The sequence below is a fragment of the Desmodus rotundus genome, chromosome 12 (genome assembly GCF_022682495.2).
Source record: "Desmodus rotundus isolate HL8 chromosome 12, HLdesRot8A.1, whole genome shotgun sequence".
Taxonomy (NCBI): Eukaryota; Metazoa; Chordata; class Mammalia; order Chiroptera; family Phyllostomidae; genus Desmodus; species Desmodus rotundus.
In genome coordinates this window covers 59900933-59925875 of record NC_071398.1, presented here as the reverse complement: position 1 = coordinate 59925875, position 24943 = coordinate 59900933, and the positions used below count along the sequence as shown (strand labels likewise).

At 44.1% G+C, this 24943-nt stretch overlaps 1 protein-coding gene across 1 annotated transcript; it reads left to right on the top strand.

Annotated features, from left to right (window-relative positions):
• The first annotated feature begins 258 nt into the window (after positions 1 to 258).
• On the top strand, positions 259 to 24307 carry SLC25A24 (solute carrier family 25 member 24). The gene is made up of 10 exons (XM_024570333.4): positions 259 to 631; positions 7914 to 8040; positions 9593 to 9680; positions 13392 to 13503; positions 14338 to 14496; positions 14910 to 15062; positions 15947 to 16054; positions 17417 to 17584; positions 20610 to 20760; positions 22785 to 24307. The coding sequence occupies exons 1-10, from the start codon at positions 449 to 451 to the stop codon at positions 22967 to 22969; spliced, it is 1434 nt and encodes a 477-aa protein (XP_024426101.1). The 5' UTR covers positions 259 to 448; the 3' UTR covers positions 22970 to 24307.
• The last annotated feature ends 636 nt before the right edge of the window (positions 24308 to 24943 follow it).

Here is a 24943-nt window from a genome sequence, read left to right as displayed (position 1 = left end):
AGAAAGCCACCTCTGGGCAGCGCGCCAGGGCTGCCAGTCAGGAGGGAACGGGGCTGGAAGTTAAGGAGCCTGAGCGGCAAACTGCCCCCCTTAAGTAGCTGGCGCGGAGGCCCGCGACTTCTGGGGGCCTGATCCTCGTCGCCGCGCCCCTGGCAGCTGGCGCCGGAGCAGCCCTGTCTCTCCTGGTCCCACAGTCTCTCCGAGGCCCACGCGCAGCCCTGCCTCTTCCTGCCCGGCCTCGGCAGCGCCTGGCCCGGCCCACCGCGCCCGGAGTGGAGGCGGGCGCTGGGCGAGCTCCGCCTGCATCAGCAGCCCCTCCCTGCACGCCCCGCCGGGCTTGGGTGGGGTCCCCGCTGCTGTGTTCACCACACGCTGGGCCCTGCCAGCCCGGCTCTGCGGGCTCCCCCAGTGACTTCCCTCGGCTGCGCCGACTTGCGCCTCCGGGACCATGCTGCGCTGGCTGCGGGGTTTCGTGCTGCCCGCGGCGGCCTGCCAGAACGCTGAGCTGCCGACTCGCTACCAGACCCTGTTCCAGCAGCTGGACCGCAACGGGGACGGCGTGGTGGACATCGGCGAACTGCAGGAGGGGCTCCGGAACCTGGGCATCCCCCTGGGCCAGGACGCCGAGGAGGTGGGTGGCAGCTGGGCGCGGCCCCAACGCGGGGAGGGCTGCGGGCACTGGGGCGCTGCCAGCTCAGAGGGCGGCGGCCCGAGGCTCGGCCAGGAAGGAGGAGGGGCCGGGGCGTCCAGCGAACAGTTCCGATGCTCGGGATCCGGGCGCGCGGCGTGTCCCCGCAAACAGAGGGGCGGCGGGTTCTGAAAGGCCCCGCGTGTTTTTCCAGATAAAATCAGGGCGGCGAACACTCGCCCACTGGACCGCGGTGCTTCTGGTCTGAACGCATCCCGGGGCCTTTACCTGCCTTTGTGCGCCTTTGTAAACTTTTGATCAAGGTGGTGTTTGTTTTTAGCTCTGAGCCTTTGCAAACATTCAGAAAGTTTATTTTTATATTTTAGCTCTGAGACTTCACAAACATTTAAACGCATTTAATCAAACTTGAACTTTTTAGCTCTCAGGTTTCAGTGGGCCCCAAATGCTGTAAAAACCTCACACTAAGTTCTCTCTTCGAAGCTGCTTTGTTGAACCAGCTAGTTTTGCCTGCTGTTTCAGACCTGTTTGAAATCCAGGTTATGTTTTCCCAACTTCCTCTTGAGGAAGAGAGGCGACATTCCATTGACTCACCTTCTTCACGCTCTAAGTCCAGAAATTGACCCGGGGGTTGGCGGGTCTCAGCCATTGCGAGGGCTCTGAGTCATTTTAACTGGGTTGCTGAAGTTACCCCCTTAGCAGGGAGGAGGTATTTGGAATCGCTCCGTTGTCGCTGGAGCCTAGGAGAGAAAGCGCTTCAGCTCCAAGAGCCGACTGCTTTCTAGTTTGTATTTTAAGCTGCTCATTCAATGTCTGTAGTAGAGACTGGAGTGTTCAGGTGACTGCTTTCTTCTCGAGTCAGATTTAGTGAGTTACAACTCTTAGGAAACGGCCCATTTTGTCCGAGGTTCTTAATATTCACTTACGATTTTTCAAAAGTTCTGACTGTATTTGTAGTTACGTTCCCTATTTCATTCCTGGTTCCTTTTGCTTATTGTCTTTGTTTTTTATTTTCTTCCCTTAATTTCTGTTTAGTTCCTTCTACTTTAGGTTTACTCCTTTGCTCTTTTTCTAATTGCTTGAGTTAAATGCTTGATTCATTAATTTTGAGCTACAATAGCCCTTTGATTGCTTTTTTTAGCTGCACCCTCCAGGTTTGCGCTTTTGTTGTTAGAGAGTTGCTAGTATTTTCTAGTTTTTCTAATGTGATTCCATCTTTGACCCATGAATTATTTAACCATGTGCTTTTTTTGGGGGGGAGGTTAGTTCTTTAAAAACATGAGTAAAATAGACAAACCTCTGCATAGCTTGATTGAGAGAGAATAAAAACCATCCGTATTGTTTCAAAATTTATATAAGAACAAATATAAAATAAGTTGTATAAAACTGCGTGTACGCAAACACATAGAACAGGATGGCATATGTTTATCACTATAATATATTTTTTACATATATACATAAAATATGCTTTTATTTCCAGTATATGTTGGAAAAGATAGCCAAAATTCACCTGTTGAAAGGTACCAAGAAATGCTGGATAAAATAAGATAAATATCTTTTTTTTTAATTAAAGAAGACTTTTTCATAGAAGTTTCAGGTTTACAATAAAATTGAGAGGAAGGCACGGAGATGCACCTCCTGCCCCTCCACAGGTACCACGTCCCCCATTGTCAATGTCACTCACCAGAGTGGTACTTTTTTTTTTTAACCAAGGGTGAACCTTCATTTGTACGTCACAGTCACCCGAAGTCCTAGTTGATCTTAGGGTTCACTCTTGGTGCTATACATTGTACGGGTTTGGACAAGTAGATAACACTTGTACCCGCTGTTACAGTGCCAGGCAGAGCATTTTCACGGCCCCAACAACCCTCTGTGCTCTGCCTTTTCTTCCGCCACTGCTGCTCTTTCTCTTGCCCCTATAGTTTTGCCTGATGAACATCCTTTTACATGCACAAATAAGCTTTTGAAGAAAATAAGGACAATCTATCTAGCCAAACTGCTTGGGTTTAAATCTTGGTTCTGCTACTTACTAGCTAATTTTGGACCATTTAAAAAAATCTCAGAAAAAACCCCCAAGCAATCTCTTGAGCCTCAGTCTCCTCTCTGTGACAGAGTTAACACTAGCACCTGTCCTATCGGGTTAATTTACTAATTTACACCGGCCTACTACGATGGCGCCTTCTTCCTTGCCTGTTAGTCCCTGGGCCCAAGGAGCTCCAAGTGTCCCCATGGCAGTTGGAGCTTGTAGTTCAGTGGTCCCTTGCTGGATTCCTGGGCAAGAGTGTATCCTGTTTGGGGCCCACAGACTAGCCCTGCAGAGCCCAGAGGTGTGGGAGCGGGAAGCAGAACGTTTCCCAGTGGGTCACTGGGGAGTGGGGGTCAGGGGACCACCCTTGCTTCTCCTTCCTGGTTCCCGGGCTCATATATTCTTCCCGTTGAGGGTGCAGAGCCAGACCCGGGTCTCTGATTTCCTGTGTGTACTGAATCGCAAAGGGTGGCACCCATCTGCCAAATATCGCCCAATAGAGTTTTGCAGATATTTTTTCTTCCTTCTCAAATCTTGGCATCATTTTAATGGCAACTCTTGTATTAATACGTGGTGCAGAAAGGGAGACAGTTTTTATAGAGAGTAAAGGTATTCCTAGGTCAGGAATGGCTGATTTAAGAAGTGAGCCTGGGAAAGTGTAGGCAGTTTTAAAACAGTCGTTTGCCATGTTTTCATAGGCACATGCTCTGACTGGGACTTTCTCAGGAGAGACGTGGCATCACAGGCGAGGGATACCAAGAGCAAGAAGGGACGTAGCTCGAAGAGCCCGAGGAGTCTCATCTGTGGTGATGAGACCATCAGCTCTCTGTTTTGCCTCCTATTCTCGGTGCCATAAAGCCCTTATTACCCGGCTGCGACTTCTGTCTTTTCTACTTGGTCCTATGCACTCTCTCGCCCTGGCCGGGTCCCTGGCTTCTGTGACTCTGTGATTACCCACGTTCTCTGCAGCGCACAAGGAAGGACCACACCGGTGGACTGCGCACGTCTCTCTAGTGGGAGAATTCATCCTTGATTGAGCCTCCGCACGTATTGTGAGACAGCATCAGATAAGGACCCCTGCTCGGTAGCTTGGGGGACTACAGTGTTTGTTGCAGAACCCCCAGCAGTGCTGATGACTAACCGTGGGTTTGACCTCCTCCCCCTAGAGGCAGACCCCAGGGCACCTGGAGAACCCGCAGTGGTCCTCCCCATGTTGTCAGTGCTCGATGCGATGAGTCAGCAGAGCAAGAACTCACAGATCAGGGCTGGATTAAATGTTCCTTATGAATTAAAAAATAACTTCCTTTTTGGAGCAACTTTAGGTTCACAGCAAAAAGAAAAGGGAAGTATGGAGATTTCCCATGCCCCTCCCGCGCCTCCATCCATGCAAATAGATTCCAGCGTTATCGACACCTGGCACCAGACTTGCTCATTCATTACAACCGATGAAGCGTCCTGGACACGTCATCACCACCCGAGGTCCAGAGCTTACCTTAGGCTTCGCTCCTGGGGTTGTGCAGTCCAAGGGTTTTGACAAATGTGTGATGACGTGTATCCACCATTACAGCATCGTACACGGTAGTTCCACTGCCCTAAGAGTCCTCTGTGCTCTGCCCATTTATCCCCCCCGGGCCCTAACCTCTGGCACCCGCCGACCTTTTCACCGTCTTCACAGTTTTGCCTTTTCCAGAATGTCACATAGCTGGAACCGTGGAGTATGTAGCCCTTTCAGGTTGGCTTCTTTCACTCAGTAAAATGCATTTAAGTTTCTTCCATTTTTTTTTAAATTAATGGTTTGATTGCTCATTTCTTTTTAGCACTGATTAATATTCCATTATCTGCATGGACCACGTACCCATCACCTACTGAAGGGCATCTTGGTTGCTTCCGAGTTTTGGCAGTTACGAGTAAAGCCGCTATAAACGTCTGTGTGTGTTCGTGTAGACATTTACAGAAGTTTCAGCTCCTCTGGGTAGACACCAAGGACTGTGGTTGCTGGATTGTATTATAAGTGTGTGTTTAGTTTTACAAGAAATTGCCGAAATGTCTTCCTTTTTTTTCTTTTTCTTTTCCCCCCCAAAAGTGTCTTCCAAATGGGCTGCGCCATTTTGCAATCCCACCAGCAATGGTTGCCTGTTCTTGTTGCTTTACATGAATTTTAATATTTGACTTTTTAAAAAGAGTACTCCACATTTAGGAAAATAAATTACACGAAAGTGGGGTTTTTGTTGTGAAACTGCACTTCTATATCTGCCATGGAGCAGATGAGGGCCACAGGTATGAATTTAGGGAAGCCAGGCCCTGGTGGGTCCTCTCCTGACTTCTCCTGGGACCCCCGGCTGCCTTGACTCCTGCCCACCTGAGGTTTTCCTCCCAGGTGTGCGCCTGTGGGGCTGGAGCTGGGACTGGGTGGTCAGAGTGGCCTCGCCTGGCCCCTGCTGTGATGTGGGACCGTGAGGATCTGGGGTTGAAAGTGGGTTGAGGGAGGTGACCCCGTGGGGAGCATCACAGAAGGAAAGGCTCAAGTGGGTGCACTTTCATTAGGCTCCCAATTCCCAGTCTTCACTAGCACAGTTCTCCAGGGCCTCCACCTCCGAAGACTTCTTAGGAAGGTGGGACAAACCACTTGAAAGACTCCGGGACCTCACCACCAGTCACCGTGCCCACAGTCCAGGTCCCAGCCCCACCTTTAGAGACAGTCCCGTGCAAAGGTTGTGCCAGGAGTCTTGGGGGAAAGGACACGAGTGGTCCCCACTAGGCCTCCCCTGCAGTGGGGTGGAAGCCAGGTTGTCTGCCAGGCTCCCCTGCGAGCGCAGCTGGAACACCAGGGCCACCCTCTCTGGGCCGGGCCTCCAGCGGGCCCCCCACCGGGAGCACCGCGTGCCTCCTCCTGGAGCCGTTGCGATGCTCCCTCCCCTTCCCGTGTGTTATCTCGTGGACAGCCTTTGTCTTCGGTACCTTCGAGGATGCTGCCATCTTAGGTGTCTGCTAGCGGCACGCGTGGGGGGCGTGGGGGGCGTGGGGGGCAGAGACGCCCCTCCTCCCTGTCACTTCCTCCTGTGGGAGACTCGGAGGCCGCAGCGTGGACCGTCCGTGCTGCCAGACGTCCCTGATGGACGCCCTCTACGAAGAACTCTTTTGGCACCTGGACCATAATGAGGACGGGATCCTGGACATCCTTGAGCTTCAGGAAGGCCTGGAGGAAATAGGCGTCGTTTCCTCCCAGGACGCAGGGAAGGTGGGCCTCGATGGGGCTGTGGTCAGAGAGATGTTGGGGCCGCCCTGGAGAGGCCTTGAGCAGAGAGGGGTGAAGCCTCATTTACCTGTTCCCGAGCTTCACCTGGGCCGGCCTGTAGTCTTCCGATCCATTATCAATGGTACTGTTTTAAGAATAATTCAACACAGCTAACACTTTCCTCAAACATTTTTTTTTCTAGTTTTATCTTTGATTAAAAAAAATAATAACTTCCAAATTCAAATTGCTCTCAGCGTGTTGGTTGCTGCCTTGTTTTAGGGTAACCTGTTCAACGTCCTCACCTGTTGTTAGTAGCCTAGGTGGGCGGGCATCCAGGCGGAAACTTCTTCCGCCCCCTGTGGGGATGTCCTTCAACTTGTAATTTCCAAAATCGTTGTCGTTCACTAATATTTATGTTGGTCAAAATATAAATTTCTTAGATGAAACTGCAGTATTTAAATGGCGCACCCCAGAATGCTGTGGCATTTTTTTCTTGGACGATGAAATTTTCGCTATGTGTTTATTAATCAGGAAATAATTCCCAGATGAAAACAACCCTCAATCTAATTTGTAAGAGGAATTAACTTCAGCAATAATTATTTTTCAGTGACAGCACAAATGTATTTGCTTTTAAAACTGTGAGTAATAACTGATGGTATTTGACTCACAGCTACTTCGTTTCGGTTGCAGGATAAGAGAGTCCTGCTCACAGCCGTTTAACAAAAAGGCTGGAATTCTTTGTAGGTGCCCTTTATCCGATTATGGAAGCACCACGCTGTTCCTGGATTGCTGGCAGTTTTTAATCATGAATGATGTTGAATCCGTCCGATGTTTTTCTGCATTTATTAAGATGATCATATGACTTCTCTTTTATTCTGTTAATGTATAAATTACAAGTTTTTTAAAAAAATGTTACTTATAACCTAACCTGGCGTTAATGGAATACATTCATCACATATATATTCCATTTTATATATGGTTTTCCATTTTATATATTGTTACATCACATATTACGTATGGTATTATCCATTTTACATACATGTTATCCATTTTATATATTGTTAGATTTTATTTGATTTCCTAGCTTTTATTTAGGATTTTTGCATCTTTCTCACTAATGATCTTGCTTAAAATTTTCTTTTGTGTTTTAAAATTACCAATTAAATTCCTTTAGTACTTACAGGACTACTTAGATTTTCCAGTGATTTTTGATAAATTCCCTTTTTGTAGGAATTTGTCTACTTTAGCTCGATTTTCGTACGTTATGATACAAAGTTGTTCATAGTATTTTTAACGCCTATCTAGTGATTCCCCCTGTTACTTTCAGACATTGCTTGTTTGCCGAATTTCAGGGGTATACCAGTTTTACTGTTTTTTTTTTCCCCCAAAGAGCCACCTTTTGGTATTGGTGATCCTCTCCATGGTATATTTGCTTTCTTTATGGTTACTTTTTTTGCTCTTTATCTTAATTCTTCATTGATTTCCAGAAGTTTCCCTCTAAGCTTAGGTTGCCTTTCACGAGTTTCAGACCTTTTTCTCTCTGAGTCCAGAGCGTGGAGGTCTGACCGCTATTCCACTCGGTACCCTGCGGCATTGTGTCCACAGACGAGCATGATGTGAAACCAGTGGAACCTGTAAGCTCTGAGGGGGTGACTGGAGGCAGGGGGTGTGTATTTTAGGGGACAGAGGAAGAGGGCTTACATGTAACATCAAATACCATAATTTTTATTTCTTTCACAAAAGCCATGATTTCTGTTCACAGAGATGGTTTGATAGCTTTCAAGACAGCTTTCTATAAGCATTGTCTTTAGGAAGAGATTATTTAATTTTGGAATCCAAGGGAAAAATACTGTTTTAGATATTTAAATCCCACGTGTTTGTCTCTGCGTTGGGATTTGCGGAATACATGTCTCCGGAAAATAGCTGCTCTACCCGATGTGTGTGAACAAATAACTCAGTGTTTGAACCCATAGTAAAATACTTCTGTTTTTTTTCTTTTTTTGTAGAAAATTTTTACTACTGGTGATATCAACAGAGATGGAAAGCTGGATTTTGAAGAATTTTTGAGGTACCTTAAAGACCATGAGAAAAAAATGAAATTGGCATTTAATAGTTTGGACAAAAATAATGATGGTGAGAAAGTACTTCTATTTCCAAGAGTCTACAGCAATGTGTATTTGGTCTTTCTTTTTTCAGATGACAATTATCACCAGTGTTAATACTTGTTTTTCTTAGTAATGTGATTTTTATATACAATTTATGCTTTTAGTAAAGAAAACTTATTTTTTGTCCAATTAATTAAAAAACTGTTAGTTTGTACTGTTTGTAAAATGTTAATTATGGAACAATAGGCTGATTTGACTTAAAGCTATGAGTTGAAAAGAATTATGTTTCTTTGCTCTCTGGACAAAAGAGATTTAGTGTTCTTTCACATTTAGGCATAAATACTACATAATCTAAATTTTAAAAACTTATAGGTTATCTAACATTTGGTAGTCTTTTTGAAAGAATTACTTTAGAGCAGATATTCTTTGACCCTGAAAATTAGAAAAAAATAGCAGATGGACATTTAAATATGTATCTTCTGATTGGAATATGGTTTCTCAATTTAGATTAATAGCTTGGAGTTAGGAGTTTTATTTGTGTAGAACAAAAAGCAAGAGCCACCGTAGGCCCTGGCGGTAGCTCAGTTGGGTAGAGCGTCATCCCGATACACCTAGGTTGTGGGTTTGATCCCTGGTCAGGGCATGAACAAGGATCAACCAATGAGCGCATCAATAAGTGGGACAACAAATCCTTGTTTCTCCTTCCTGTGTTCTTGGTGAACTTTGCCATGAATATCGGTTTGGCGCCAGACCCTCTCTCACTCTGTTTTGTACCATCCGGTCCCATCCCATGCGCATTCGTCTCAGGATCCCCGTGCGGCTGTGAGCTGCGTGAAGGAAATGAAGCGTCACTCCCATCGCTCACATTTTCTCTTCTGATTCTTCTTTGTATAAACGTGCTCTGATTTCTGTTATAATAGTAACACTTTTCCAGCTTTTGTCATCCTACTATCCCTGCTCTCTTCAACTTCTATCGCCACATTTCTCTTTGGCTTCATTTAGTCATTTTCTACTTCCTTTTAACCCGGTGCAATAAATCTTTATGTATAATAAATGCCCAGTCATTTATTAAACTGTAGAAGTGCATACTATTAAAATGAATAAATCCTAGCTTACTTGAAATTACCTCAAAGCCCAAGCATTTTTCCCCCCCAGTATTATTTTGTATTGGTTTCCTGTGTTCGGCACCTGAATGGTCAGACCATCCTACACTTCACCAAGTGCACCCCCTGATAGTTCCAGTACCCACCCGGCTCCAAGTTCAAGTGTCTTGATTTGAATCTCAGTTCTGCTGCTTTATGTTGTTCCTTGGTAAGGCCACCAAAGCTCTCAGTCTCTTCTTCTTCAGATGGCATATTCCTGGGTGAAATAATGCGTGTGTAGTTGTTGAGTGTGTTTGTTAAATATCGAGTCGGTGTTCCAATATATACTCAAGTGAATCTAATACTCCCCTAAATTTATAACTTTACGATAATCAGTTCAAGGCTTTCCATGATAAAATGAGGGATTTAAAATTCATGATTTCTAATGTCCTGATGGTTCTGAGTCTGAGTTTATGCTCTTTTCATTTTTTTTTAAAGGAAAAATTGAGGCCTCCGAAATTGTTCAGTCTCTCCAGATACTGGGTCTGACTATTTCTGAACAGCAAGCAGAGTTGATTCTTCAAAGGTAAGCTCTCAGTTGATTGACAGTTCACCTTCTGTCTTCCTTTTTCACGCCCTGCGTTAGAGAGCCACGTCTGCCAGTGTGGGAGAACACACCCGGGCACCTCCCCCGTTCCCCACTGTGTACACTCTGCATCGTTCTTCCCGTTTTCTTCCTTTTCATTTTGTAGGCACGTAGACATCTGCAGCGGGAAGTGTGGGCTCAGACAGGACTCTTTCTTCTTTGGCTTTAAAATGTGTAGTTTTATTTAAGTACAGTGGGCGCACAATCTTATTTTAGTTTCAGGTGCACATTACAGGGAGTCAGCATCTTCATACCTCACAATGTGACCACCTCACAAATTCTAGTTGGTATCTGTCAGCCTGCAAAGTCTTCACAGTGTTATCGACTCTGTTCCCCTCCACCTTGTCACTCACCTTCCACCCGCTCCCTTCTGGTAGCCACCTGGTAGCTCTGTTCCTACGAGTCGGCTTCTGTTGTGTTTTGCTTATTTAGATTCCACATGTAAGAGAAAGACAGGACTGTTTCACAAGTCCTCAAGGGGCAGTGGAATGTCAAGAAGGTGTTAAGTCCATAGAGACGTCACAAGTGTTACTGTGCAGTTTCCGATTTCATTCCTCATGTGACAGCAGACAGGTTTTAAGGGGAGGAGCCTAGCAGATGCATCACGTTACTTAACCTACACGTGACTGGGTAAGAGGGAAATTCTGATGTTCTCCCAGCGACCGACAGAGAAACACCTACGTAAACTTTCAGAAAACAGAGGTGCTGATTTGAACATTATTGCTGGGGTGATCCACTCACCTATTTCATAGGTCGGATCTTTACAGACTTGATTGTTTTATTTCCCAGGATAGAACCATAATCTCTGAAATCTAAGTGCCTTGAAACTCTTGTGTTGTGAATACACCACAGGGACTGATTTCTTTCTCTGACATCAGAAGACAAGAACGGGCGGTTACACTATGTTAATGTGTCTGTGAATGCTTTTGGCCTTCAACATTATATAAAAAGTTCCTTCTCAAAGGGTTTATCATAGAGTTCATCTCCCTTTGGGTCTGCGTCTGTGGCATTTTTTCCTTTCTCTCCGTTCAGAATTTGTTTTACAAGCAGCAGCTCAGGCAGGTCTCGGAGCTGAGCATGGGGTTACTCTTGTTAACGCTGGGGAGAAAGACTTTCCGGAGGAAATGAAAAGCTAAAACATGAAAAACAGATAAACAACCTCTTGACAGGGGAATAGGGAGCATGCAGTGTTCTGCTTCTGAAGTCACATTCTTGCAGGAAAGTGTGGGCATTTTTGTTTTTTGTTTTTGGTTCTTGGGTCAGAAATCATATGCTTGTGTTCCTTTTGATAGCTTTAAGAATAATGCAAATTCCCAACCCAAGCTCTAGAGTAGACCATGGGCAATGCGGAAGGATGGATATTTGAAAGTGGCTACACAGGACCGGCTGGGTAGTTCGTTTGGTTAGACCATTGTCCCGATACGCCAAAGTCGTGTGTTCAGTCCCGGTCAGGGCACGTACAAGAATCAACCAGTGAATGCATCAGTAAGTGGGACAACAAATGGATGTTTCTCTCTCTCTCTCTCTCTCTCAAAGCAATAAAAAAAATGTTGATCACCCCCCATTAGGTGATCTCAACTAAAAAATGTGGCTATATAATTATTTATATACATATATATGTATATATAGTATATATATTGTATATATATTATATGATAACTTTATTGATATATAAGTCACATACCGTAAAATCCACTCCTTTAAAGCGTGCAGTTCAGTGATTTGTAAAGTATTTCGCAGAGTCGTGCAGCCATCGCCGCTCTCTGACTTTGGGACAATCTCATCACCCCGAACAGTAACCCCGCGCCCATGGTCGGTCACTCTTCCCCCTCGTCCCCTGCCGGCCCCTGGCCACCTCTGACTCACTGTCTCTACGGATTTGTCTGTTCTGGACATTTCATATAAATGGGATTGTAGAATGAGTGGCCTTTTGTGTCTGTTTTTTTTCTTTCCTCACTCAGCTGTGGTAGCTAAATTAACATCAAATAAGATTATAAGGTAAAACTTTAAAAAAGTTTTGTCAGAGACAGAGATTGTCAGATGAAAGAAAAAGTCAGACAAAAATATCTGAGGTACCTAAATTAATGTCAGATAAGATTATAAGGTAAAAATTATAATTTCACATTAATGAAAATAGAGTGTCATCACTTTGTAAAATTCACCAGAAAGACGTAACATTTTTAAGCTCATTGATTATTATCCTGGGGATAGACTGACGAATTTATTACAGTAGTGAGAGGGTTAATGTACAAAGTCCTGTGTTCGGTAGGTGAAGCAGAGAAAAAATTTAGTCGAGACAAAGGATTTAAGAAAATAAGAACCTTGATTTATACAAGGTCATACAATAGAACTTTGAATCACAAAATTAGAAAGAAAAAATTCCTTAGATGCATAAAACATGTATCAAAATTGATTTCACAGTAGCCCATGAAGTCTGGCTCCACATATTTCAAAAATCGGTATTACAAAGACCACTTTCTTTGATGACTCTGCGTTAGTTTAGAAGTCAGTAACAGAAATAAGTTAGGGAAATTCCATTGGCTTTTGAAATGGCATATATGTCTCAATAATTTATGGGTCAAAGAGGAAATTACATGTGGATATACAGAAGTGAAAACATCACATATTATAACTTGTGAGATAATAGCCAGGTGGTCCTTAGGGAAACTTTTATAGGCTCAACGCTTGTATTGGAAGAGAATAAAGGCTGAAAATTAACGTGCTAAGTTAAGGGGAGAAACCAGAATAATCTCTACAAAGGTAGAAAGGAGGAGATAAAGATGGTAGTGGAAATAGAAAGCAAAGATACAGTAATGGGAACAACAAAGCCAAATGTTGATTGTTGGGAAGAAACTTCTGGGCAGATGGATGAAGAAAAAAGGGAAAGGACTTGTAAATAAATGATGTCCAATTGCCTGCAGATGCGTCAGAAAATTAAAAAAGATAATAAAATAGTATAAATAATTTTATGCCAGTAAATCTGAGAACATACGGAAGAGAAGAATTTCTAGAAAAATATAACTTGTTAAAACTAAATCAAGAAGAAATAGCCAGTAGTTCCTAAATAAAGATATTGTATGAGTGATTAAAAATTTTCCCACTAAGGAAACTTTAGTCTGAGATGGCTCTTACAAACTATCAAAGAACAGACCTACGAATAATAGATCTGTTCTAGATGACCACTGCTAATTTTCTTAGCTTAGAGAAAGTTGGAGAAGGAAATTGAGAGTATATTTTGAGCATCTTCCCAAATCACATCCAAATGTTAAAACGGAACATTAGGAAATACCTTCCCGAGCAAGTGCAAGAAGAAATGGGTCATAGCCCATTCGTTGCTGCCTCCCAGGTGTTGTGTTTGCTGGCTCTCACTGGCTCAGAGTTTGTCCGAGTGCTGAGAGCAGTCTTCGGTGAGATCTCTCTGTAGTTCTGGGGCCCATTTTTAAAATCTAAATGACTAAAACTATATAACAGATCAGCAAGTGCTTGCTGCCACTTCCAACACCCTACTTTGAATTAGGATTTTAAAAATTTAACAAGAATACTAAGTTTGAAAAGAAACTGATTCTGCAAAGTAGCCAGTAATGTTAATGTATAAATTTTGTTGTGTTCCTTAGTTAGCTGCTGCTTCTTTTTTTTTTTCTTTCCTTCCAGCATTGATGCTGATGGGACAATGACAGTGGATTGGGATGAATGGAGGGACTACTTCTTATTTAATCCTGTTACGGACATCGAGGAAATTATCCGTTTCTGGAAACATTCTACTGTAAGTTCGCTTTACGTGTTAATTTATACTTATTTGCAGCTGTCCGCCGTGGGCAGAGTCACCACCTGAGAACACTGTCACATTTACAGCTCAGGCTGCCCAGGGCTCCTGAACTGGCACAGCTCTGCTTATTCTATTGCGCGTGTATCAGATTCCTACTGTGAATTTGTACAGCTGTCACCGTTACAGAACTTTGTTTCTCTCAGGCGACACTTATACTCTCTTGTCAGCTTTAGAATAGATTGGAGGGCAGATCATTTTCAACAGTACCACCTGTGAGCTAAATTTTATGTAGCCTCTTTTGCATGTTTTGAATGACAAGTCAGATTTATAAAAAATACAGATAGCCTATATAGGAAATAAGTTTGGGGTATTCACATAGTTTTAATTTAATTTTTATTTACATATTTAAAGCACATGTCATGGTACAAAGTATAACATAGACATAATTTCAAGATAAAAGGTGTGTCTTTGGAGAATTGACGAACTCATTTCTTTCTCTAGCTAAAAAGAATTAAAATGCTGCCCTTCCATTCCGACTTAGACCTAGAGGAGTCGGTTACTCAGAATCTATCAAGAAAGAAAGTTGTGGTTGTTGGTGTGGTAGATCTGTGAATACTGTTCATTTTCACTGCTTGGGAACCGGTACCACACTTCACGTGGTGGGAAGCAGCAATGTGTGGTCCTCCCTACGCTTGGGCCGGTTCAGGGTGCTTCCCAGGGGTGAAGCTGATCTGGACTGCAGAATAATACGCTTCTTCTCGGGAACAAGCTTGCTGGAATGACCTGTCTTTAATGGAAGGAGCCTGGGGATCTTTTTCTTCATCTTAACAGGGTATTGACATAGGAGATAGTCTGACTATTCCAGATGAGTTCACGGAAGATGAGAAGAAGTCGGGACAGTGGTGGAGGCAGCTGCTGGCGGGAGGCATTGCCGGGGCCGTCTCCCGCACCAGCACCGCGCCCTTGGACCGTCTGAAAGTCATGATGCAGGTGGGCTCCCTGACCTCACGTGTTTGTCCTAGATGCCCTCAGACGACGAGAAATGCGGCACTCTGAAAACGGTTAAAAAGCTCTCTGTGGTCGTCTTTCCTACCTTTAAAAAACAGCTATTGTAGTGCTCTTACCCCTAAATTTGGCCCACGGAAGTATTCCAGTGTGCATGTGTGATGGACTTTCAACCTTTGGCATTATGTGACGGTTTCAGTGTTTACTATATCCAGTCGTTGTGGTAGGGTCCTCCTTCAATTACTTATATATTATACGTTTTCTCCGCCTCCTGTATTCTGTTCTCAAATTCGTCTTCTTGCAGTATTGGAGAAAAGAGAGTGGTTTGCGCTGTTCCTTTAGAAATAGTAGCAATAACACGTCGCCAGTATTTTATAACGTTGTACTTTTGCTTTTAGGTCCATGGTTCAAAGTCAGACAAGATGAACATATATGGTGGCTTCCGGCAGATGGTGAAAGAAGGAGGCGTCCGCTCTCTTTGGAGAGGAAACGGTACAAACGTCATCAAAATTGCTCCCGAGACGGCTGTCAAGTTCTGGGCATATGAACAGGTAGCTGTTCTCACTGTTTTGCTGGTGACAGTATGATTACATGTATCACCTACAGAAACTGTTTTTCTGAATTGTTAATATTTGCCACTTAGTTAACAGTTTAATTTGTACGAGTGAAGGTAACCTCACCTTCCAGAAGAAAAACCATGGGGCAGCTGTTCACACATTGTGCACCCTTTACTGAGCCTGTATTTTCTGTGCATCTGGGGAAGAATGCTGTTCTTCTGTTTGGCAGCGGAGCAGCTGGGTCCCCTCTGGCAGCACCTGTGTTCTGAGGGGATCTACCCTGAAAACCACTGTCCAGTAAACTGAACGTGTGAGCACATAAGCCTCGCTTTTCTGCTAAGTAGCATGAATGCAGTGTATGCATTTAGAGAAACATAATCACACTGTCAGGTAATTGATTTCTAGGGGCTGATTTGTACTCTGATATTGCCTTATTCAGCTGGGGCTGCTGTAACAAAAGTCCATAGAGTGGGTGGTTCAAACAGCAGACATTTATTTCTCACAGTTCTGGAGCTGGGGAGTCCATCAAGGTGTTGACCAAGTTGGTTTTTGGTGAGGGCTCTCTTCCTGGCTTGCAGGCGACCGTCCTGCTGCTGTGTGCTCACGTGGCCCTTCCTTGGTGCACATGGAGAGAGGGAGAAAGAGAGAGAGAGAGAAGGAGAGAGTGAGAGAAAACTCTCTGATGTTTCTTCTTACAAGGACATTGACCTTGTCATGAGGGCCCCACCCCCATGACCTCATCCAACCCTAGTTACTGCCTCCCAAAGGCCTCCTCTCCAAGTATCTTCACATTGGGAGCTGCAGCTTCAACACAGGAATTTGTGAGTGTGGGCACATAATAGCAAATATTAATGTGCCTTTAAAACCTCTTCACACAGTACAAGAAGATGCTTACTGAGGAAGGACAGAAAGTAGGAACCTTTGAGAGGTTTGTCTCTGGTTCCATGGCTGGAGCAACTGCGCAGACGTTTATTTACCCCATGGAGGTACGTGCCATCCGGTTTTTGTGTTAATGACCCGTCGCTGTGTAGCGGGTATTCTCCAAATGAACAGTTTAAGACGACCAGCACTTATTATCTCACCGTTTCCGTGGCTCAGGAATATGGGAGTGGCCGAGCTGAGGCCTGTGGCCTGGGGATTCTCTTGGGCTGCGGTCAAGGGGTCTGCCAGGGCGTGGTCACTGCCAAGGCTCCGCCCTCCTGGCTGTTGGCCAGAGGCATTAGTACCTTCTGGCATGGGCTTGAGTATCCTCACAGTGAGGTTTCCCCAGACTGGCGCTCTGAGGGGCGGGGCGCAGCACTCAGGCTGGAAGCTGCGATCTTTGGTCACTTCTGCTATAAACTGTTGGTCACACAGAACACCCCCGGGGGAGTGTGGGAGGGGACTGCACAGCATGTGCATGTCAGGAAGCAGGGATCATTGGGGGCCATCGTGAGGTGGCTGCCACACTGTGGATAAGAATGATAATACCTGTTCCTCTCCCACGAGTTTGGTGCCGTAAAGTTCATAATGGAAGTCAGCATTTGATTGGTGATGGTAGTTCTGCCTAAACACCCTTTGACCAGAGCATGGGTTGGCAAACCGTGGACCTGTGCGCTGCTTTGTAAAGCCCTTGCGTTGAGAATAGCTTTTACACTTTTCAAAGGTGGTTAACCAACCCCCGCCCCTTCCAAACCTATATACAACAGAGGCCTGCTACTTAAAGCTCACAAAGACAAAAATATATACCATCTAGCCTTTACAGGAAAAGTTTGCCAACTCCCACTTTAGAGCAGAAATAATATTGTTGATGTGTAGATTTTTACTGATACGACAAAGGTTTTTTTCAATAACCGATAAGACCCAGGCAATATTTGCCGTGTTAATCTTTGTCCTTGTGGTATCCTTATCGCCGTAGCTTTCCTTGAAACCATCTCAACGTGATTGGTCCACACACCCCTGAAAAGGGCACCCAAGTCCGTGCCTGGCGCTCCTCCTGCGTTGCTCATCTCAGCTAGTGGCACCACCTTCCCACCTCTCTGCTGCGCCCGTCCTACTGCTGGGATTGCCCCTCACTCTACCATTTCCCTCCCTGTCTAACCGGCCACCAGTCCGTTTTGTAGAGACGTCAGTAGATTATCCTTCCTCTATTTCCTGTGCCACTGCCCCCTTTCAGGTTCTCTTTGCTGTCAGTGGCTCCTCTTGGCTCTTGTCCTAGTCCCACAGGAGAGGTAGTGTGTGAGAGAGAACACACCAACACACTGCACAGTCATCTGAGAGGCCGTGTGTGCGAGGTAGCTGGTCTCCGGAATTGCCTGGTGGTGGAGTTAATGCGAGCCGCTGTGTTTTGATACGTCTCTCCTACCCAGGTTTTGAAAACCAGGCTGGCCGTAGGCAAAACTGGACAGTACTCTGGACTATTCGATTGTGCCAAGAAGATTTTGAAACGTGAAGGCATGGGAGCTTTTTACAAAGGTTATATTCCCAATTTATTGGGCATCATACCTTACGCAGGTATAGATCTTGCTGTGTATGAGGTGAGTTTGTGGCCTTCTTTTGAATCTGGAAGTGTAGTTAAGTAGTTCTTACTGTTCAAATTGGACTTTGTATGAAGGAATATGTATATACCAGGGGACAGTTTTTGAACAAAAGTAGATTCAAGGGTGTTATTTTATCTTTTCTTTCAAGTATCTTGAATATGAGTCCCCACATGCTTGTGGTCAGTTTTGTATTAGAGTTCTTTGCGAATTATGTTTATTAATGAAGAGAGTGGACTGACCATCAGATACAGTTGTTCAACTGAGAAGATGGTACTAAGGATTTTTGGTTGGGAGGGGAGAGAAAGTAAGAGAAAATGACACATTTTCTTTGATTTGTTCATATCCGACTTTGATACAGCCAAGAGACCAATGTGGGTGGGAGAGAGTCCCCGCTGGTGCAGATGAAACAACCTGGACTGAATCAGCTGTGCCAGTTAGGCCACTTAGTGATGCATGGCCCTGACGGACGCTGAGCACGCACTGCGTGCCAGCCGCTGGGGGAGGCACTGGGTCTCATCCTTCTTCTCCCAAGAAGGATGCGGTGACGGGCTGGTGGGGGAGGGAGACCAGCAGACCGCTGGGGCACAGTGTGGTCAGTTGTGCTGGGGGGCGGCGAGCCTGGGCACATTAGGAAGGGACCCACCCGATAGCCGAGGGCAGGGAGGGAGTGTGGGATGAAACCTTTCTGACAGGGCTTGACTGTTTTTTTAAAAAACAGCTTTATGAAGCTGTAATTCAGATACTATACATTTCATTCATTTAAAGTGTACAATTCAATGGCTTCTGGTATTTGACATCATTAATTTTTAAGAATTGTGGTTTAATATGTCTATAATGAAATTTGCCATTTTAACCATTTTTAAGTGTACCACTCAGGGGCATTAATTACATTCACAGTGTTGTACAATTACCACCCCTGTTTCCAAAACTTTTTAATTATCGCCTGAAACATAAACTCTATTATTAAACTATTAAGAAATACCTCCCTTCTCTCTCTTCCCCCCAGTCCCTGTTAACCTCTAATCTAATTTCGCTCTCTGTGACTTTGCCTGTTCTAGTTACTTCATACAAGTGGCATCATACAATATTTGTCCTTTTTCTTTCCTGGATTATTTCACCTAGCATGATGTTTTTGATGTTCATCCATGGTGTAGCCTGTTTGAGAGCTTCACTCCTCTTTACAGCTGAATAATATTCCATTGCGTGCTGCACTACATTTTATTTATCTATTCTTCTGTCGGTGGACACTTGGCTTGTTTCCACCTTTTGGCCATTGTGAATAGTGCTGCAACGAACACCGGATACAAGCATTTGAGTCTCTATTTTCCGCTCCTTTGGTTATGTACCTAGGGGTAGAATTGCTGGGTCAGATGGTAATGGGATGCTAAGCGTTGAGAAACTGGCAGACTGCTTTCCACAGCAGCTGTGCCCTTTTTCATTCCCACCGACAGTGAACAGGAGTTCTAATTACCCTGTATCCTTGCCAACACTCGTTAGTTTCTGAGGGTTTTTTTTGGGGGGGGAGTTGTTTGTATATTTTTTTAGATAGTGGCCATCCTACGAGGTGTGAGGCAATATCTCATTGGCTTTTGATTTTTATTTATCTGATGATAAGTGATGTTGATCATCTTTTCATATGCTTATTGTCCGCTTATGTATCTTCTTTGGAGAAATGTCTATCCAACTCCTTTGCCTATTTTTTTTAATTGGATTTCTTAATTGTTGTTGAATCATAGGATGTCCTTAAATAGTTCAGATATTAACCACTGTCAGATACACGGTTTGTACTGTTTTCTGCCATTCCATATATTGCCTTTTCACTCTGTCGATTGTTTCCTTCGCTGCACAGAAGTTTCTAAGCTGATGAAGTCCGTTGTCTATTTTGTTGCTTGTGCTTTTGGTGTTATATCCAAGAAATATTGCCAAATGTTCTCAAGCTTTTACCCTATATTTTTTTTCCAAGGAGTTTAATAGTGTTAGGTCTTGGTTAGGTCTTTAATCCACTTTGAGTTAATTTTTATATATGGAGTAAGGTAAGGGTCCGTTTTTTTGTTTTTTTGGGTTTTTTTTCCATGTGTCTATCCAGTTTTCCCAGCACTATGTGTCGAAGAGGCTTTTCTTTCCCTAGTGTGTAGTCTTGGCACCCCTGTTGAGGAGCATTTGGCCACACCTTTGAGAATTTACTTCTAGGTTCTCTATTTTCTCTCCCTGACCTGAGTATCCGCCTGTGTGCCGGCACCACACTGTTCCTGCTGCTTTGTGATATACATGCTGCACTCAGTCGGCGTGAGGCCTCCGACTTTATTCTTCTTTCTCAAGATCATTTTAGCCGATCAGGGCCCCTTGGGATTCCTCATAAATTTTAGGTGGTTTTCTGTTTCCTCAAATAAATACCATTGGGATTTGAATAGGGGGTGCATTGAATTTGCAGGTGGCTTTGGGTAGTATATGAGTATTTTTGGGCTACCATAACAAAGTATAATTTTTCCCACTTATTGGCATATATTTTATACTTAAAATATTTATATTTAAAAAGTAGATGAACATACATATTTAATACAACTTCCCTCAATTATTACCTTTTAATGGAAATAGCGGGACCTAAAATAATAGGGAAGAAAGCATGGCCTGGGGATCTCTACACTTGCACCATTGTTTAAAAAAAAAACCCACTGAGACTAATTTTCCTCATTTCTAAAATCAGAAGAAGAACTCCATCTCAGAGCTTTGTAAAAGGATGAATGAAATACCATACATGTCAAGTATAGAATTGGATGCAGTCAGTAGTAGTATGTTGTTTTTATTAACATTCACTGTAGAAAATGTTCTTTAGGCCCAACAGTTGGGGTGCTGTGGACTCTGCTGCACTGCCGCCCCTGGGGTGTCCCCCCCACTGTGGTCCTGCGGAAGGGTGGTCCGTGTGTCATAAGGACGAGAGTGGCTGTGAAAATGTTCATGTTGAGTGAGAGCGGTCGTGAAGTTAGTTGTTCACCATTTACCTTCTTTTCTGTTTCTCTGGCAGCTCTTGAAGGCCCACTGGCTGGAGCATTTTGCCAAAGACTCCGTGAACCCCGGAGTCACGGTGTTGCTGGGATGCGGCGCCCTGTCCAGCACCTGTGGGCAGCTGGCCAGCTACCCGCTGGCTTTGGTGAGAACGCGCATGCAGGCTCAAGGTGGGTTTTTGGTGAAAGAAGGGTGCACTCCTGTGCTTTTTGATGTAGTGTAGCTCAGCCTTAGTCCACGCTTGTCGCCCTAAGGGAACTTCTCATAAAGCCTTTTCCTGATCACTCCCTCTTCCGAAACTTTAATGCCACTGACTCTCTGCATGCGTACTGCATGAATCCCTGTGCTTTACACGTAAACAGAGTTAGGGTCTTTTTGCCTGTGCTGAGAACGCATGTTTTAAGAGTCCAGAAGGCTTAGCCTGTAGATGAACGTGGGTTCAGATCCCTATGCACAACCTCTTTGGGCTTTCGTTTTCTCATCTGTAAATGGGAACAAAAGCTGGTCAGTGTTGTAAGAATTAGCGGCAATATATGCAAAACACCTGGTGTTTGTCAGCTTCTTGGTGGATGCTGGCGGAATTGCTTATTACCGTGGGACCTACAGCTTCTGACCTGTGAGCTTCCCGGGGTGACACTGTCTCTGCCCTTGACTTTGACTCCGCTGTGCCCTCCTGGCTTCTCTGCCATCTCATCGACAATTCTCTTTTCTATGACTCGCTGGCTTTTATTGCTATATTCAAGTCTACTTTCTGTACCTTTCTTTTCTTTTTTGTTCTTTCCCTGGCCAATCTCACCCTCTGTCATTTCTTTAAATAGTGCACCTTGGGCACCTGCAGCTCTACCCCCGGCCTCTCTTCCAAGAACCACCACCCCTCCCTGGCCAAGCAGCCCATCCTTGGGTAACGAGTACCTCCTGAGCCACTACCCGGTGCTGGACAGCCCACCAGATGCTTAGGGACCTGTCCCTAAGTCAGACGCAGTCCCTGCCCCGCCCAGTGGAGAAGACGCACATTCAGCAAATAGCCTCATTAACCCACCTCCCCTTGGTCAGGAGGGCACCGAGTAGGGGTCTCTCAGCTCACTCGGGAACTGGGGAGTGTTGTCATTCAAGCCAAGCAGCCTGGGAGTCAGCTGGGCGGAGGTGGGCGGGGTAGGGGTGGGAAAGGGAGCGTTCCAGCTGGAGAAAAAGAATGCGGAGCCCCCCACGCGGGAGAAAACGGGCTCATTGGAGGGGCGGGAAGCTGGGTTCCCGTTGAGCCACCATAACCATGCTTTGGGGGCGATACTAGTGTTTTCTCCGTTTCTCAGGCAGGTAGCTGGGGCCAAAAGAGATCGAGTTTTCCCCGCCAGTTAGTGAGCTGGGCGAATAGCAGAGCTTCGGACCGGGCCGTCCGGTCCAAAGCGGCACCTAGCAAGGCCCCCCGTCTCTGCCGCCTCCTCTCAAGTCCCTTGCGTGGCCGATAGATCCGCGGCTTCTAAAGCCGAGGTCTGATACTTTGCCCCCTGCCCAGACATCTGCGTGACTTTCCCGTGTCTTCGGAATGAATTTCAAAGCTCTCAATGGGAATTGTAAAGCCCATAATCATGTGGCCGCAATGAATTTCTTTGTTTTCTCTCCGAGTCCACAACGCCTCACTTGTGCACGTCCAGCTGCCAGCGGGGCCCCACAGCGCACGTGCGTTCCTGCCCCGTCTTTGCTGTGCCCGCACCTTGGATCCCCCTCCTTCCTCTGCCGTCCACTGGGATCATTTTCAAGGCTCAGGGACCCTACCGCTCGCTTTCAGCGCGTGGTTAACGAGGAGGAGGGGAGATGGCGGGGTGCGCGGTGGTAGAAAGATGACCTGTGGAGTCAGAAACACTATCAGCTCCCCGCTCTCCTACTTGCTGAGTGTGTTCGGACAAGTTTCTCCATCTTCCAAGCCTCAATTTCTCATTTGTAAAATGGGTTTAGTAATACATACCTTGGAGGATGGGTGTGTAATTAACCCAACATCTAGCACATAGTAATCACTCAGTAAATAAACGGTATCACCATCATTAAGGAGAATTATATAAAGGGGTGCTTTCTTGGGCCCCCTCGGAATAAATGTAATCCTTTCCTTCTGGACCATTCTGAGTCATAATTAGGTATAGTAATAAGAACAGACATGCTTGAATGCTAAATTAGCCTGGCTTCCTTTTTTATTTCCTAGCCATGGTAGAAGGAACCCAGCAGCTGAACATGGTCGGCCTCTTTCGACGGATCATTTCCAAAGAAGGCGTACCAGGGCTCTACAGAGGCATCACCCCAAACTTCATGAAGGTGCTCCCCGCCGTAGGCATCAGCTACGTGGTTTACGAAAATATGAAACAGACTTTAGGAGTGACCCAGAAATGACATGTTGAATGTTTTGCTTTTGCCTGCTTACTGAGATTTTCTATAATCTCCAGAGGGACCGTTTCTCCTAGAATTGCAAGCCTACGGCAAATGAAGCCCTAGTTTTTCACAAAAGGGAAGAGCTTATTAAGGATCACTTTAAACATTTGGGCTCAATTTTATACATACAGAAATGTTTTTAAAAATTATAGTTTTGATAAGCTCCTACAGTTCTGAAAAGGCCAGAAAAATCATATTTTATCTCTTCTTATTAGTCCTTTCTACAGATCTCTGCCCTGAATCCTAAGTCTGAAAAATGTACCTGCTTGAACTAAATTTGTTTTGTGTGGTAGAACGATAAATCATTCATCTTTATTTTGAACAGTTCAGTTTATGCCAGTTTCTTTATACTGAAGTCTTCTTAAAAAAAACATGATCAGAAAACCTTGAAACTTAAATTGTTTTATGTATTTTGAATGTCTTTATAAACTTCTTAAAATTCCCTCGTAGGGCCATGAATAGAATCATTGCATGAAAATACACCTTCCAGCAGGCAAATAAGTAGAGGGTTTATGTCGTTATCATTCTTTAAGCTGAAAAAGAACGAACATAAGTGGCTGAATTTCAAGGCATGTAAAAACTCTAGTCCATCTATATCATTTTTGTATAAGGAGGAATGATGAAATAATATTTATTTCAGTGGCCCTTTTTCTGTTTCCCTTGCACTGTTGTTTGGTTCCTGGGATACTGATCGGGAGTGTGAGTAGATTTCTGTTACATTACTGACACAAGGCGGCTTATCTGAAAGATTCTGTTTATCCTGGCATTGCTTAGAAAAGCACAGGAAGCAAAAACTTACCAGCCTTTGAAGAGCAGCTCTCTTTTCTTTGTCCTTTGTTTCCTACTTGAATCAGATTTTAATCAGGAAGGCTTCTGGAGACCATTCTTGGTAATCTGAAATTTCTTAATTACGTGAAGTGGGTTGATTATGGGTGAATGGCATTCTCTTTCCCCCCTCACTGTTCAGTTTCTTTGAACCGGCAATTCTCAGTTTGAGCAGCACAAACCTAGTCGTATATATTAGGTACTTAAATTTAAATGAAAGGCCCAATTTTTAAACACACACATTCATGTTCTTTCTTGCCCCAAGTTTTAGAACATGTTTTTATGATATAGAAAACTTAATATTATAGCATGTTTTTATTTTACTAAAGCCACTTTTGTAGTTACCTATCTTTTCTGATTTATGTGATTAGGACTTAGAAAAATATTTATTAGTTGAAGTTATTCTTACCACTTTTTAAATTTAGTTCCTGAACTTCAGTTTGATTGCTAGTAATTCCTGTTATAAATTGTCAACATTTTAATGAAAATCTAGTGACATGGTAGGCATTTAGTTTATTTTAATCTACCTCTTATATTTTATGAACCAAAGAGAAATGTTGGACTCGTCTTTGTGAAACATATTCCAAAATACAGTTTTCATTATATGAGCTATGCCTGGTAGATGTCTCAGTATTTTTATAATACATGTGATAAGCATGCAACTCTATCTTTAGGGTGGTTTGTACTTGGAGTGATACATGAATGACAATATTAAGGTACATGATTAGCTCTTTCTTTACTCATAAAAATTATGGTGTGAACAAATGAAATCTCAAGCTACTGACGAATCATCATTGTTCATTATGAATTTAAATTTTTTGCTACTTAACATTTGTAAGGAGTGAATGTGATTTATCTGTACATCTTGTATCTTTTGAAACAATGGTCTTGTATCTTTTGAAAAGAGCCAGGAGCTGAAGATACACTGTTTCCAGCATGCGTGCACACTTACTTTACATTTATATTAAAAACTGTGTATATATTTGTTTTTAAAATGACTTGTTTCCTCATTTAAAAAAATAGTATAACTAAAGCAAAACAAAAAATGGCTGTACCATACAGCTTATATCACTGGCGGTGGTTTGAATACTTTTCATATCTGTCTTTGTA

Bases quoted from the DNA above. Each gene is read 5' to 3' on its own strand.
- SLC25A24 (XM_024570333.4), top strand. From the start codon at position 449: ATGCTGCGCTGGCTGCGGGGTTTCGTGCTGCCCGCGGCGGCCTGCCAG. The intron at 8,041-9,592 runs GTGAGAAAGTAC...TTTTTTTTAAAG, and splicing joins TTTGGACAAAAATAATGATG to GAAAAATTGAGGCCTCCGAA. The intron at 14,497-14,909 runs GTGGGCTCCCTG...TTTTGCTTTTAG, and splicing joins GTCTGAAAGTCATGATGCAG to GTCCATGGTTCAAAGTCAGA.